Genomic DNA, 16,476 nt, shown 5'->3' with positions numbered 1-16,476 from the left:
ATTTAAAGGTATCGATTATTATTATAACACAATTGCAGTAATGTGGCTTGATAATAAAATGGCGATAATTTCGATACCAGCTCTTAAAACTGTAAAATCGATTCCCAAATGAAAAGTCAATTGAGGCAAAAAATAATCCCACGGTTTTATTAATTTGTTTAAATGTTCTATGATCACGTGTTCTTTTCTTCCCTTGTTGTATTGGCTGTAGCTTGGCTATATTGTAACTTACACCGCTCCTTCAATATATTTCAAGGTTTAAGTATAAATTGGTAATTTCATTCATACATGTTTTCTATTTTATGCTATGTGAAATGCACTGCGTTTAAAATTATACCAGATACATAAGGTGATTTTGCACAAGGTTGGGATCATTATCATCTGGAATAGCTAACTAAATAAGTCTGTAGACCATTTCAATTCAACATGGCATAATTGTTGGCACAACTCTGCAGAACGGGCTGCTGTAAATCAAGGAAAGACATTCAACATAATGTACATTCAAGACATTAATAGTTCACACTACATAATCAGTGTTGTGATTAAGGAGATTGTTTGCTCTTAGGACGGAAGTGTGTGGTTCTTAAAAGAACCGTTGGATTGGTAATGATGTCACTTGAATTACTTCGAGCTGGTGTACTTCGTGACGGCCTTGGTTCCTTCAGACACGGCGTGCTTGGCCAGCTCACCGGGCAGCAGGAGACGCACGGCTGTCTGGATCTCCCTAGACGTGATGGTGGAGCGTTTATTGTACTGAGCCAGACGGGAAGCTTCGGAGGCGATGCGTTCAAAGATGTCGTTGACGAAAGAGTTCATGATGCTCATGGCCTTCGACGAAATACCGGTGTCAGGGTGGACCTGCTTCAGCACCTTGTACACATATATGGCGTAGCTCTCCTTCCTGTTCCTTCTCCTTTTTTTGCCACTCTTCGGCGTGGTCTTGGAGACGGCTTTCTTGGAGCCCTTTTTCGGGGCGGACTTGGCTGGTTCAGGCATTCTGTCGGACAAATGGACGCGCTTTCCCTCAGGCGAATGGCTCGCACTGATGCAGAACCACAGTACTTATAGACGCCAACGCGCTCCATGCAAATCTAAATGTGCCAACGCTTACTCTGGATTGGATGTAACTTCATGCAAATATCACTGTGCCAACGCGACAATTTGATTGGATGACAACATCAGGCGATACTCCCATTGCGGAAATGCTATGATTATACGCTTCAGAGATATTAAATAAATAAAACTTCCTTTGTTATAACTACAACAACATCAAACTTATAATAACGCAATTTTAGCTTCTGAAAAATGTCGATGCTTATCATTGTGGTGGGAAGATGATTAAGATATGCGTAATCAGACACTATTCCTTATGTATTTGTAGTACAATCATGTATTTACGACTTACAGCTAAAACAGTTTATATGTGTGTACTACGTGGACATGATAGACTAACATCAAACATGGCAAATATGTAATGCGTCTGATAACTATGAGCCATTATTTCACATTCACAAATGTCGCGCAAGTGCCTAACCCAGTCACTCTGAGCAGAATGCAAACGTTAGCAATATGCTCTAATGCAACGTTGAATCAACACGGCCAGACCCAGTGTGTCATGTACACACCAACATAGCCAAACTCAAAAAACAATGAAGAGTGGGTTTACACGCCACCACAAATACGGCAAACCATAGCTAACAGCGCACGTTTAGCATTAGCGTTATGATTGGCGACATTAGCAGCTTCTTTGCGGCTGCCGTAAAGTCGTGCAACTGCTGCGTCGCTGGTCTCAATGCTGAAAACACAAACAAGAGCGAATACTTGTGACTATGAGTGATTAGGCAACACACTTTAAATGTTTGTATGCTTGCGTGTTTTTCTCTTTTGGCCAATTGAACGAAGCGGAGAGCTTTAAGTGGCCAGAAATGCGCAAACGACAGCTGTCCAACCGAAAATGCGACGATTTCCTGTAATGCAATATTATACAAATACGTAATGTAAATATATCGGCTGCCGTTGACGTATTCTCCTCTGAGTCGTGGTAAGAACGCAGCTGTGACGTATTTGAGTGGCCCAGGTCAAGGAACATGTAAACTCTCTTAAGAGCAGTATGTCTGCAATTCATTGTATGGCCACTTGATGGCGCTGCTCCCAAGAGCTTGGCTGACATATGTAAAGTGAAGTAGCTGCATTATGGAGTGAACTTTCATCTCCATGTGTTGCAACATGAGACATTTCAACTTGAAAACTTGTTGCTACCTTGCACTTTAAAAACGGTTGAATATTCTTTGTGTTTAAAAGTCACTGCATTTTTGTATAATTGCACAAGATCTTATTTCTGTGCCTGTCAAAACATTCACACAAGACCGACTCCACGCTTGCATTTATTTAGCAACTATGCAATTTCAAGGCAGCAGAGCTTGTCATATTTGAAATTGATTTTTCATTTTCACTCCCAGCAAAGATGCTCTTTTTTTCCAATCAAAATGCAGCCTGTCTCCCCGGCGGGTCACCATGAACGTTATATTTTTGTAGCAAAGTGCTGTTGATTGACACCAGATACGTTTGGCGAGCGGCTGCAAAGGTCACGCCAGAGAGGAAGTCCAAATGTCAAACATCCATCTGTGAAGTTTAAACCTTTGTAAGACCTGACAGACTGATCTTCTTCTGCAGACACTAAAAATGTCATTTCTGATAGTTGGCTGCTCCGATAGAGGCTCGTGTTATTTCAGTGAGCGATATTTGGAGCAAACAATGGAGACCTTTCATTGCCCTCTGCGCTCTTTCAAATAAAGATCAAGTGTTGCGTTGCGACGACCACCTGCGGCTCGCTGAAGCGAAATGGCGGCGAGCGAACATTTTGGAGAGGATTTCCAAAGTGGCAAATGTCACTATTTGCATGGTACAGAGCACCGTGCGGTCAGAAAAAAGTCCTGTGAGCTGTCATTGGGCTTGTTTCACTTTGCTTGCCTGCGGCGAAAGGAATGCGCATGTGTCAGTTGTCATGTTGGCGGAACACACCATGTAAAACCTTTTAGGTAACACGTCAAGACTGTGCTTGACCTGTTCAATAATTAATGTTTAGATAAATATTTAATACTTCCACAGCTCTCTCAGACAACTGAAGAACAGTTTTATCTTATTTAAAAAAAAAAAAAAATCAGCCTAAAGACAGAACGCCACCGATGGGTAGGACGCAAAGCAAGGCAGCAATTCCATTGGCTGCCAGTAAAGGAAGAGGCAGGACTAATTTGAACTTGTTGCATGTGGAACATGGCTGCATGTTCAATTCCACCCTCATGTGGAGTTTGCATGTTCTTTGCATGTTCATGCGTGGGTTTTCTCCGGGTTCTCCGGTTTCCTCCCACATTCCAAAAACATGCTAGGTTAATTGGCGACTCCAAATTGTCCATAGGTATGAATGTGAGTGTAAATGGTTGTTTGTCTATAAGTGCCCTGTGATTGGCTGGGGACCAGTCCCGCTTTTTGCCCGAAGACAGCTGGGATAGGCTCCAGCACCTCCGCGACCCTCATGAGGATAAGCGGTAGAAATTGAATGAATGAACGAATGAATGGGGACTATGGCGGAAGAGGGGTTCGCACGCAGGTCTCACAGCTAGGAGACCCGAGTTCAATTCCACCGTCGTGTGGAGTTTGCATGTTCTCCTCGTGGATGTGTGGGTTTTCTTCGGGTACTCCGGTTTCCTCCCACATTCCAAAAACATGCTAGGTTAATTGGCCACTCCAAATTGTCCATAGGTATGAATGTGAGTGTGAATGGTTGTTTGTCTATATGTGCCCTGTGATTGGCTGGCCACCAGTCCAGGGTGTACCCCGCCTCTCGCCCAAAGACAGCTGGGATAGGCTCAAGCACCCCGCGACCCTCATGAGGATAAGCGGTAGAAAATGAATGAATGAATGTGGAACAGAAAACAAACCTCAACATCAGTGATCCAACATCAATCAAACCTCCGTTTTAGAACACCCCCATTTTGCTATCTTTCAGTGTTCAAGGAAAGTTTCCTCGGTCATCATAAAATACAGTTTGGTACGTTAGGTCCTTGGTCCCCAGATCAGTTGGGGACTTAAAACAATGGACAAACAATGGAAGACATTAAGAAGTTGTTATCGGTGTGGGTCTCCTTCTGGGTTTCACGCCATCTTCACCAACGAGCTTTGCAATAAGAAAAACTTCAGCTTTTTGTACTTTTGAGATTTTGGAACTAATTTGTTTTGTAAACTGAGGTACCGTTGTATTTGTTTAAGTAGTAGTTTTGTAGGACAAACAAAAAGGCAGCTACAGGACCCGTCTGCATGTGTAATATTTGTTTTTGGTTGTTGTGGTAAAGTAGGGTCTGCGGTAGCAAAGAGAGAATGAATGTTTGTGTGTGAAATAAGTAGCCCTGAAACTTGACTTTTTCATTTATTTATTCTTCTCCCCTGCCAGCTGTCTGAAGAAGAGAGGAAAACATGACATATTTTTCAGAGAAAATGTTCTTATCTCTCAGTGAGTTTGATTGATGGTGTGAAGACGATTCGGGTCGACCAGCATAAAAGTCAAGCTGCTTCTTCATTGGACGTATTGTTGGGAAGTCTTTCCTCCTCATCTTCCTGCATCTTCCTTTTCTTCTTCTTGTACATTGGTTTTCCACCGAGGTGGTATCCGATCATGAGCTGGTAGATCATCACCGCCACCAGGGCACCAGCGAAAGGACCAAAGATGGGAATGAGGAACCAGTAGTTGTTCACTCTGCAGGAGAGATCACGGCGTCGTTTCTAAGCTCGCATTTTTGTGACACTAAAGAACTCACGTGAAAACGTCAAGACCCCAACCCGCCAGAGCTGTAAAGATGCGAGGTCCCAAGTCCCGAGCCGGGTTGATTGCATAGCCTGAGTTGAATCCCATGGACAAGCCAATGATTGTCACCACAAAGCCCACGGGGAAGGCCTCAAACCCTCGGGGGACAGAATTGTTGAGCGGGTCAATGATGGCGAGGACGCATGTAACAAGTGACGCGGTTCCGATGACCTGCAATGCAGAATATCAACAATCCTCAATGTTTCTCATGGATTTAACTACTACAGTCAGTTCCTGCTGACTTGGTCGGTGAATCCATTGAGCGTGGAGAGATGATCAGATGGATACGTGGCGAAAATCCCAGCGGTGGCGTTCTTCCCTACGAGAAGCAACTCTCCATGGCCAAAGTTCCAAATTGCATCTGGTGAAATCAATAGAAAAAAAACACAAAAGGTACTTTTTACTTGTGAGCCCTGATGTACTACAGTGACAGCTCATCCATCCATCTTTCCCGCTGATCCGAGGTCTTCCCCCTCCCTGTCAACTTGTTCCATCTCCTCCTGACGGATCCCGGGGCGTCTCCCAGGTCAGTTGAGAGACCTAGTCTCTCCAACATGTCCTGCGTCTTCCCAGAGGCTTCCTCCCGGTCAGATGTACACTGAACACCTCCCTAGGGAAGTATCTTACCCAGAGACTGAGCCACCTCTCAATAAAGAGGAGCAGTGGTTCTATTCCGAGTTCTCCCTGAAGACAGTGCCTCTCACCTTATCGCTAAGGGAGAGCCCAGCTGCCTTACGGAGGGAACTCATTTCGACCACTTGTACCACCAAATCATTCACGATGGGCAGCTGTAGGCCAACTTGATCCGCTGCCTTCATCATACGAATATGCGATACACCAGGAAAATGCCCAATCCAATCAGCAACAGAACTGTTATCATGGTTCCGAATAGGTAGATGTCTTTGATGTTCTCCTCGGAAAGAATCGCCAGGCACATGACCTTCCACTTTCCCCAACTGTCCATCACGTACCCGGCGGTGTACGTTCCGTCAGGGCAGGCAGGTTCCCCCGAACCTGAGCTTCTCGTTGAGAAGATTGTGTCAATTGCGTGGAGAGACCAGTTGATCAATTCCATGATTTAGGTTTTTGGAGAGCAGTGCAGAGAGAAGCTCTTGAGAAAGTATAAGACGGGACTAGACAAGACATAAGAAGCAAGCAAAGCAGGGAAGATAAGGGATAGGGAGGAGAGGGGAAATATGCGACCGCCTTTGTTGAGAGCCAAAGAGACAAGTCTTGTTCACAAGTAAGGGAAGAATGGAACACGAGATCGACAAATGGATTTCGGGCAATTGGTCGTTAGCCTGTGACACCCCTGTTTTGCATAGACCTGGTCAGCCATGTCGAGTCAGTCCGTTCACTCTTGTTCACCTTTGTTCACCTTTGTTCCGACTCAACAGCGCAACAACACGTGATGATGTACCTTGAAATCTGAAGTATTATAACAGCCCTCGCAATATTCTTCATCTTCCGGTCACTACACAAGACTCATGATCTTAGGTGAGAGTAGAAACATAGATCCACCCGTAAATTGAGAGCTTTGCTTTTGGTCTGAGCTCCGTCTTCAACACAACCGACCGATGCAAAGTCCACATCACTGCAGGCAGTGCAGCAATCTGCTGTCGCACAATCACAGCGTTGGACCGAGTGTGTGTGTGGGGGGGTGCGTGGTCACAGTGTCAGACGGAGGGTCGTAACGCCGGACCGGGGAGCTGAGACGCTCAGATCCGGAGGGCTGTTCTAATACTTCAGATTTCAAGGTACATCATCACGTGTTGTTGCGCTGTTGAGTCGGAACAAAGGTGAACATGAGTGAACGGACTGACTCGACATGGCTGACCAGGTCTATGCAAAACGGGGGTGTCACGGGCTAAGGACCAATTGCCCGAAATCCATTTGTCGATCTCGTGTTCCATTCTTCCCTTACTTGTGAACAAGACTTGTCTCTTTGGTTCTCAACAAAGGTGGTCGCATCCTTCCCCTCTCCTCCCTATCCCTTATCTTCCCTGCTTTGCTTGCTTCTTATGTCTTGTCTAGTCCCGTCTTATACTTTCTAAAAAGCCTCTCTCTGCGCTGCTCTCCAAAAACCTAAATCATGGAATTGATCAACTGGTCTCTCCACGCAATTGACACAATCTTCTCGACGAGAAGCTCAGGTTCGCGCGAACCTGCCTGCCCTGACGGAACGTACACCGCCGGGTACAGTTGGGGAAAGTGGAAGGTCATGTGCCTGGCGATTCTTTCCAAGGAGGACATCAAAGACATCAACCTATTCGGAACCATGATAACAGTTCTGTTGCTGATTGGATTGGGCACTTTCCTGGTGTATCGCATATTCGTATGATGAAGGCAGCGGATCAAGTTGGCCCACAGCTGCCCATCGTGAATGATTTGGTGGGCAGCCAATCACAACAAGGATGTCATCTTGGTGAAGATTTCGGCTTTGCAAAAGCAGTTGGATCAATTTGGAAGCCAGAATGGACAATAGGGTGGTCCGGTCTATTGGAATGTGGTTGCCAGAACTAACCCAAACAATAATCTTAATCTGGATTTCGGCGCCCCCACCACGGCTAACCAAGGTGTTGTGAAAAGAACTTCTCCCAAGAGATTGCTGCAGCGGGACCCTCCTTCATTCCTTCATGGACACCTGTTGTTTCTCTTCTCTTGGCCCACCACGGACTTCTCCATGGCAACTGCTATATATCGCAATGACACCCTGCGAACTGAACTCCAGGTGGGCGGGGGAAGCGTCCACCCCCCATCCAAAGCCTTTGTCGCTAATCCCCCCGGTGCGGGCATGACGGGACCACGGCTTGCGCCGTAAGTGGCTGCAGGTAGCCGGGCTGGCCGCTGCTCGTATCGGCTATTTTCCCTTCGTGGTGCTGGTCTTGTGTCTATGTGTGTGAACAATGTATTTTACCTGTATGCCGATTTGTATGCCGAGGTTTTTTTTTTAACAGTCCCACACTGTACTCCTTCATCTAAGTCTAGTTTGAAGTTGTTGTTTTTTTTTCCCACTCCCTTCTCCTAGTGTTGTCCCCCCCCCCCCCCTTCATCGCCCAATCATCCCATCCTGTCACCGCTTGTCTCACTGCATAGTATGTTGTATATGTATGGATGGATGATTGCACTATTACTACTACTACTAGTACTATCGAGCTACTTGAACGTATTCTCGATCTCGGGTTCATAGACCATGGACTCGGACTTAGAAGTGCTGATTGCTGACAGTGATGACAACTCACGGATCTTATATTAAATCTGAGTTTTCTTACCAAAATACATGCAGAATACAATAGCGGCCGCTAGGAAAGCTCCCAAAGTCTGGAAGAAAAAGAAGAAGGGGAACTTCCTCCAAGGCTCTCTGCCGAGCAAACACAGAGCGAAAGTCACTGCAGGGTTGAGATGACCACCTGGATGGGCGAAGAAGAAATATTTTCGATAATGAGCATCTTTGTGGTGCACATAAAACAAGCGTTCCACGTCTTTATCACAAATCCCCAAAGTGGTCGCTCATTGCCTCATTGGACTTGAGATTCCCAGGCATGAAAAACCGCTCAGAGGTCGTCATCGCCACATGATGAGAGACACCTTAATTGTGGGATGCTGTGAGGCCGCAAGCAAGGAAACAAGTCGTTAGAGGAGGACGGCGCACAAGCGAGCTTTTGTAGTGTTGGCGCTTTTGACGATAGCGTCTTTTTCCTTTCAATTACAGGCGCCGTGGTTTTGCAGCAAAGTGACGGTAAAGTGACACCTCTCGCTGCATGTGTCTTTGAAACTCCACGTTCTTTCCTCTGGCCCCTCCTCTTCCTCCCCCGCCATTGCTCGCTCACTGTCAGTGCGTCAGCAAAGCCATCAAGGAGGTAAATACTGCACTTCACCTAACTGCCGGTTTAGCCTTTGCTGATATTTGGGCTCTGTCAAGCCATGGATGATAATTACTCACCGCCAAGCTGACGCCTCAGGAAATGAGTGATGGCTACTCCGTGACGAAGATGCTAATGTTTACCTCATGTCCCCCCCCCAAAAAATGTCTTCATCACCTGCTGCTTCAACAGCTGGTAACCATGGTAATGGTGGGTCTACGGGAGCTCTTACTTGGATGCACATCTGCCCATTCACTACCCGCGTTCGTTCCGGCCTTATCTTAGCCTCAAACGACCCGTGACATCTGTTAGCCTGTAAACGATTAAAACGAAAATGCTAATTGTGTTGGTGTTGGGATTATGTGAATATTATGTGAATAGACAGGCAGGCATATGTTTTATGTATGTGAATGGATAGATGTTTGCATCTTCAGTATTGTGAATAAATAGATGTGTATCTACAAATATGATGACAAACACGGCTTTAATTAAATGTGTTTGTTAATGACTAGACAAATGCTGACAATTTAGAAACAGCCTGTGATAAGATAGAAGATAAGATAAGATATGCCTTTGTTCATCTCACCAAGGGAGATTCCAGGTTTACAGCGAAAGTACAAGAGCACACAAGGGCAGGTGCAAAAAACAAAAAAAACAAGGTAACTCAAGGTAAATCAAGTATGATTGAACAAATTAATATCATGTGGCCATCGGTAACTTCAGTCAGTATAAATGTGACCACGGCTCATAAGTAAGGTGTATTCTAACGTTAGACTTGGAATTGTGGAGCTCACTTTGCCTATGCCAGGGGTGTCCAAAGTTTTATCCAAAGCATCATTTGCGACCATTATTGGCCCACTGTACATTCTAAAAATTGAACAAAAACAGCAAAAATGTAAAAATCAGAAGTATTTTTGCAAGTAGGCTGCACGACAAATGAGTGGTTAGCGCGCAGGTCACACAGCTAGGAGACCAATTCCACCCTCGGCCATCTCTGTGTGGAGTTTGCATGTTCTCCCCGTGCATTCCGGGTACTCCGATTTCCTCCCACATTCCAAAAACATGCTCGGTTAATTAGCAACTCCAAATTGTCCATAGGTATGAATGCGAGTGTGAATGGAAATTTGTCTATATGTGCCCTGTGATTGGCTGACCACCAGTCCAGGGTGTACCCCACCTCTCGCCCGAAGAGAGGGCTCCTTTTTTTGCGATAATATTAAGAAAACAACAATTAAAGTCGTAATAGTTGGAAAATTAGGTTCCAGAAAAAAGCTATAATGTTATGAAAATAAAGCAAAATATGATTAAACTAAATTAATAATTAGCTATGAGAAGAAATATTTGAAAACAGAAAAAATGGGGAAAAAAACAGCTGTAATTTATGTCACATTTGCACATCTTAATGCTGAATTAATCATCCATCAATTTTCTATGCCGCTTATCCTCACAAGGGCCGTGGGGTAGACTGGAGCCTATCCCAGCTGTCTTCGCGCGAGAGGCGGGGTACACCCTGGACTGGTGGCCGGCCAATCACAGGGCACATATAGACAAACAACCATTCACACTCACATTCATACCTATGGACAATTTGGAGTCACCAATTAACCTAGCATGTAAACCGGAAACCGGAGTATCCGAGAATTGGACCTAGGACTTCCCGATCTCCTGACTCTGTGGCCTACATGCTAACCACTCGGCATAATTAATGATTAATTAATCAAATTAATGAGGAAAAGCAAAATTGGAGTTGAAAAAAAAAACCTTTTTTTTTTTAGTTCTAATATGAGAAACAAATCAAAATAAAGTTGTCGCCTTTGGACACCTAAAGTTTAGAATAAGAATTCAGAATAAAGTCAAAATATCATGGGAAAAAAGTAATTACAAGAAGTAAATTTACAAAGATTATTTGTAAGCTGAAATATTTGGAAATTGTAAGAAGAAAACAACCGCCAAAAAAAAGAGCAAAGAGCTAAAGTGATACTAATAGGATGAAATGCAGTTTTTTTTCAAGATATATAACTTCTTAGTATACTGTGTCTACGTGTTGGTTTCCAAAATATCACAGTTCCCCTTTCATCCTTTCATTGTTCACTATGTAGCCCTGGGTGGTATGCACCCCTGACCTTGGCCGAACACAAGCAGGAATTATTGGTCTTTAAGGGTCAAACAGGTGACTGAATGTGATATTCGCCGATGAGATCCGTGTTTGAGTTGTCACCCTGGCACGGACGGCTAGGTCAGTATCGAGTCACAGGGTTCAACGTGATCATCCACGGGACCTTAAATAGAGCCCTGCAATCTCTCACCTGAGACAGGTCCGCTGACGAGGACGCCCAGCGCCGCGCCACCTCCAACAGCGAAGTTGACGGAGAGGAACGTCCCGTGTGAGCCGCCACTCAGCATCCACTGAGCCACTGCAGCGCAGCTGAACATCTGGACGGAGGAAGGACAACAACCTTTTGTTCTTTTTGCTACTGCTGTTGGACATCGAACAGATTCTCTTTTGTCATCACCGGGGAGCGTACCTTTGACCAAGGTCATGTTTATGTCATTCGATAATGACCAGCAGAGTAAAAGGCGGTCCCTCCAGGATTTATCAGGCTTTCTTTGTTATACCTATTTTGACACTAAAGCCCTCACAAAAAAAACTCAAAAACAGTGTTTCATTTACATATCTGACTCGTATATTAACCAAGCTAAATATATTATTAGTGCAGCAGCTAATACAAAACAACTATATTTACCTGGCGGAGTCAGGCGGAGTCAGGCGGAGTCAGGCGGAGTCAGCCAGCTCATGTTTTTACCTGAAGACTGGGGAACACGTCTTTTGCTGGAAGACACAGCCATCCCAAGGACAGTAGGCTGTATCTATGTTGCTGTTGTTGATGGAACTAGCATGTTTGTTTCTTTTGGCTTTTTTCTGATTTTTGAGTTACTGACTTTGGCTTTAGCACTTCATATGGACGCCCTTCCTGACGAATACCAATGATGCTTACTAGTGGGGATTCGAACCCAGGGCGTTTGCTCCAAAGTCCAGAAAGCTAACCACAGCAGATGTTGATGGAATTAATAGCATAAGTATGTGAAATCAGAGGTTTTGGTAGTGTTTTAAATAATCAAAATATGGCAGGAGGTCTGCACGGTGATCGAGTGGTTAGCGCGCAGACCTCACAGCTAGGAGACCCGAGTTCAATCCCACCCTCGGCCATCTCTGTGTGGAGTTTGCATGTTCTCCCCGTGCATGCGTGGGTTTTCTCCGGGTACTCCGGTTTCCTCCCACATTCCAAAAACATGCTAGGTTAATTGGCCACTCCAAATTGTCCATAGGTATGAATGTGAGTGTGAATGGTTGTTTGTCTATATGTGCCCTGTGATTGGCTGGCCACGCCGCCTCTCGCCTGAATGCATGATATGGATATCAGCATGGATATCAAACCATGCATCGTTATTAGAGGTGTTTTTAGAGGGCTTTGTAGTTGAAAAAGGTGTGTTCCAATGACATACATTGTTAGCTAGCTCATATTAACTTGTTTTCTTGTTGTATAATGCACAGGAAATGGAGAGAAATGTGTGTTCAAGTTTCACATAAGGATTGTGAATGATGGGCCTTTAAGGTATTCAATGTATTCTTCAGTCCTAAAGTCAGACAAGGGTGGATTGCACCCTTTGGGTTGGGAGTGAAGTCTTGCACCAGGTGGGGGAGTTCTCGGTATCTCAGGGTGTTGTTCACAAGTGACGACAGTTCGCTGGTGCGTGAAATCAACAGTTGGATCGGCGCAGTGTCTACAGAAATGCGGTCGCTGTACTGGACCACAGTGGAGAAGCAAGAGCTGGGCCAGAAGGCAAAACTCTTAAATTACCAGTCGATCTACAATATGTTCCCGCCCTCACCTATGGCCTTGAGTGTTGGGTCTTGACCAAAACAATGAGAACGGAAGGACCTGGTTCTTTACATTGAGAGGTGGCTTAGGCATCTAGGACACACTGGCCTTTGAACGTCTTGGTGTCATATGGTAGAACTGAAAGAAATGACCAGATACCAGGAAGTCTGGACTTCCCTACTGAGTCTACTTCCCTAACAACCCGGACTAGGATTAGGTCAAGATCAAGGTCAAATTTATTTATACGGCACATTTCCAACCATTAACTGGCCAAAGTGCTGTACAGCAACCAATAAAACACAAAAACACACATGCGTAGTAATAAGTCGTACAGTAAAACAGAATAATGACACTAATAAAAACAATAAAGAAATAATAAATAAAATAAAAGCACACAATGCCCAGATTAACCCGTGTTAAAGGCCAAACCATAAAAGTGAGATTTCAATAAGGATTTAAAATGCTCCAGTGATTGTGGATTAGTGTATTTACTTACATCTCTTAACCAACAATAACCTAACGTTTTCCATCTGCTTCCATTTTTACACATCACCGATTCAAAGAAAGGTTTGCAAAAAAAAAAAAAAAACACCAGCAAATGTTCCCTTATTGTTCGATTGTGAACCGTCGCTGATGTTCCAGCATATTTGCAAAGGTTACGCCCGAGACCGATTTAAGAGGTGATTTTTGTTGGTTTATGAGAGACGACGAGTGATTTCCATCACAAATCCTCATCTCTGTCAATATAAGCAAAAAAGTGAGGATGTGTGATGTCAATGCAGGGACACATCTGATTGGTTAGACAGTTGACGCGTGCAGGACATATTTGATTGCCGAAAGTGATGACGATTAAACACATAGTTAGAGCAGTAGTGGTATGTCAGTCATGAACGAACGGGTCAAAAGAACTAGTTCTTTTTTGCGAACGGAATAAACGAGGTCACCGCCCCTAAAATACCTGTTCAGTCCGTTCAGTGGCAATCCAATCAGTTTTTTGATTGGCTGGAGAGTCAGTTGACCGTTCCTTTTGCAGGGCGGGACTATCTGTCTTATCCTATCATCATGCCTCGCTTTGTGGGTGGGTGGGGTTAGTTGACTGAAAGGCCGAGTCTCGGTAGGGTGTGCAGCGGTCACAGTGTCGGACAGGGGGTCGTAACGCCGGGACCGGGGAGCTGAGACGCTCGGATTCGGAGGGCTGTCATAATACTTCAGATTTCAAGGTACGTCATCACGTGTTGTTGTGCTATTGAGTCGGAACGAACGTGAACATGCGTGAACCGACTGACTCGACACGGCTGACCAGGTCTATGCACAAGGGGAGATCACAGGCTAACGACCAATTGACTGAAATGACCGAAATGAACAGATCTTTTTACTGAATGAACCGGAATGATCCGGTTCACTGAAATGAACGTTTTTGCCCACCAAAAGAGAGCAGAATAAGAAATGTCATTGACAGCGCCCTCACCTGGTGCCTTTCTTATCCCCATGCCACCAAGAGACACATTTGTTTTCTTTTAGTATTCTGTCTGGAGATGCGTTTTGCTTTCATCTCAACCCTTCAAGCTCCCTGAAGGGTTAAAACGAGTCACATTTGAGACCACTTAGGCTACATGTAGAGTTCAGTCTTCAAGTTAGGAGTCATCTCCAGCTCATTTGAAGGAGATGAGGAAGATGGAGGCTGCCTCTTAAGAATAAAAGCACTGAGAGAGGTGTACTGAGAGAGTACTGAGAGAGGTGAAAAACGGGAAGCCAAGCAAACCTTAAGTGTGTTTCTTGATTTAGACTAATATATGAGCTGACTGAGAACCACCACCCTTGAACAACAAAAAAACTGCAACCGCGTCTGAAGATCCGCAATCATGCTTTCATTTCTCCTAGGAACAGCTTTGTTCCTGCATAAATCTTACAGAAATCTAAAGCCTGGACCGTCTGATGTCTGCAGCTGTCCATTAACCCTCCAAGAGGTCATATGCTTTGCAGATGCAACGTCACCATCAACAGCCGTTGTGCTCTAGAACCGCAATCACATGATGTACAAAATGAACACTCACCACCAGGATAAGAGTTCCCAAACATTCCGCCAGGCCCTGGCAGAGGAGCGTGTGTCGCATCTGAAAGGTCCTTTCTAGTTTGCCGAGAAGGTCTTTTTGTTTCCCCATAGTGAGATTGATATTTTGTAATGCTGAATGCGCTTTCTGGAGTTCTCTCCAACGTATGTAACACACTTTGTCCATTAATGGTTGACTATCTTTATGTGATTATTACACTCTCAGCCGTCACTCCCTACCACATTTGTCTTCTCTTATCTGTGATTACACAAGTCATTATTACATTAAAAGACATACTTATAATACTACCATTGATTGATAATAGACGTCTCGCCTACCTACTAATGCTAGCAAAAAAATATTTTGTCAAGAAGTGGAGTAGATTTTATATGACGTTCTGACCTTAGACATTTTTATGATCTTTTATTGTTATTGTCCTGTTTGGTTTGGTTACTGAATGCACAAACGCTCTGCAGTGTGTACGTGTGCAGATAATAGCGATAATAGTGGTACTCTGGTCTACTGTAGGTTCCACTGATGGGTTTGGGGTGAAAAAAATCAATCAAAATTAGATGATTGCGATGAAGAATCGAAAAAATACAAATTTTGAACAAGAAAAACTCAAGAAGAGTTTGATAAAAAATTTAAATTGCATGAATATGCTACTATGTTAATGGTAACATGATGGATGGTGGATAATATCACAAATGTGCTGAATGATTGAAGACAGCCAGGATTCTTACATAAGAAGGGGCCATGTTTTTGTTCGGCGCCATACGGTGTGGGGATTTTCTTTGGGGGTGGGGGGTCGCTCAGGTGTGAACTCAGGTGCAGTATCCCCTATTGACCTTATTGGGATGTCTTGTTTGAAATAAAAGTATTTTTTAAAGTAAAAATCACTTAAAAGTGCTTACTTGAAGTCAAATAAACCAAACCTCTTCTTGTACAGGATAAATTAAAACTGCACACGTCAATGTATTAACTTTTGAAAATGAGCAGAATCTAAAAATGAACAATGTTGCCAATCAGAGAACTTGGAGAACGAGTAGTGGAGGGAATAAAACACAAAAAGCAATCTTAACAACATGCCATGGTCGTGCTCAGAAAGTGATGCCACCATGTGTCGTGCACGTATCACTTTAAGAAAAAGTCACATGACCGTTACAGCTGCTGGGGCGAGAGCAGAAAAGTGTCAGTGTCGAACAGTTGGAATCTGTTGAGAAAGTTTAATTTGATCCTTGAACGGTGTGAATCAGTTGAAATATGAAGGCGGCTCACAAGTCGCCGTTGGGAAAATATGTCATAAAAATCACCAACTTGGCAACAATGCCACTAAATGATGGAGGTTTTGCAAACAAAAACAAAGAAAAACTAGTCAAGCCCATTTTGTAGTTCATGTCAAAGATCCGAGCTGTAATTCAGGGTGCATGCAGCAGGGGGTGGTAATGCTTGTTTAAAGCCAATATGCGAGTGAAGAAGAAGAGACTTTCCAAAGTTTCTACATAGATTAAATCCCGACATAAATAAATAAGTTAAGATGCACTGTCTGATGTGGTAAATTTGATATGAGGGATTCCTTTGATGTTTTTTTTTTTTTTTTTACTTTTTCCTGATTTTGGAGTCACCACAGCGGATTCGAACCCAGGGCGTTTGCTCCGAAGATAATTGTCTGAATGCCCTTGAGGACATTATTTGCTCTTGGTTCAACCTTTATCAACCATTAAGATTTAAGTCATAAATTTCTATTTTTGACTGTCCTACAACTGTGATCTGGTTACCGTTCACACTTGTATTTTTGTCATTTGCATAAATTTGCACCTCAA

The 16,476-nt window shown here is 44.0% G+C and overlaps 2 protein-coding genes across 2 annotated transcripts; both read right to left on the bottom strand.

Annotated features, from left to right (window-relative positions):
• Positions 1 to 104: 104 nt before the first annotated feature.
• LOC131106993 (histone H2B-like) lies at positions 105 to 1,023 on the bottom strand. Its single transcript, XM_058056604.1, has one exon. The coding sequence runs from the start codon at positions 994 to 996 to the stop codon at positions 622 to 624; it is 375 nt and encodes a 124-aa protein (XP_057912587.1). The 5' UTR covers positions 997 to 1,023; the 3' UTR covers positions 105 to 621.
• A 3,510-nt stretch (positions 1,024 to 4,533) lies between these two features.
• LOC131106986 (aquaporin-3-like) lies at positions 4,534 to 14,764 on the bottom strand. The gene is made up of 6 exons (XM_058056596.1): positions 14,657 to 14,764; positions 11,028 to 11,154; positions 8,131 to 8,268; positions 5,101 to 5,219; positions 4,812 to 5,029; positions 4,534 to 4,750 (listed from the first exon to the last, which is right to left on the bottom strand). The coding sequence occupies exons 1-6, from the start codon at positions 14,762 to 14,764 to the stop codon at positions 4,558 to 4,560; spliced, it is 903 nt and encodes a 300-aa protein (XP_057912579.1). The 3' UTR covers positions 4,534 to 4,557.
• Positions 14,765 to 16,476: the final 1,712 nt, after the last annotated feature.

Source organism: Doryrhamphus excisus, chromosome 19 (assembly GCF_030265055.1).
Source record: "Doryrhamphus excisus isolate RoL2022-K1 chromosome 19, RoL_Dexc_1.0, whole genome shotgun sequence".
Lineage (NCBI taxonomy): Eukaryota > Metazoa > Chordata > Actinopteri > Syngnathiformes > Syngnathidae > Doryrhamphus > Doryrhamphus excisus.
Note: the sequence above shows the minus strand (reverse complement) of the source record. Positions and strands in the feature narration are given on the sequence as shown.

What these genes read in the sequence shown, in the direction of transcription:
- LOC131106993 (XM_058056604.1), bottom strand. Translation starts at nt 996, where the DNA reads ATGCCTGAACCAGCCAAGTCCGCCCCGAAAAAGGGCTCCAAGAAAGCC.
- LOC131106986 (XM_058056596.1), bottom strand. Translation starts at nt 14,764, where the DNA reads ATGGGGAAACAAAAAGACCTTCTCGGCAAACTAGAAAGGACCTTTCAG. An exon ending in TCAATGGATTCACCGACCAA is followed by an intron (nt 5,030 to 5,100) that starts GTCAGCAGGAAC and finishes TCTGCATTGCAG; the next exon opens with GTCATCGGAACCGCGTCACT. An exon ending in TGGGGTCTTGACGTTTTCAC is followed by an intron (nt 4,751 to 4,811) that starts GTGAGTTCTTTA and finishes TCTCTCCTGCAG; the next exon opens with AGTGAACAACTACTGGTTCC.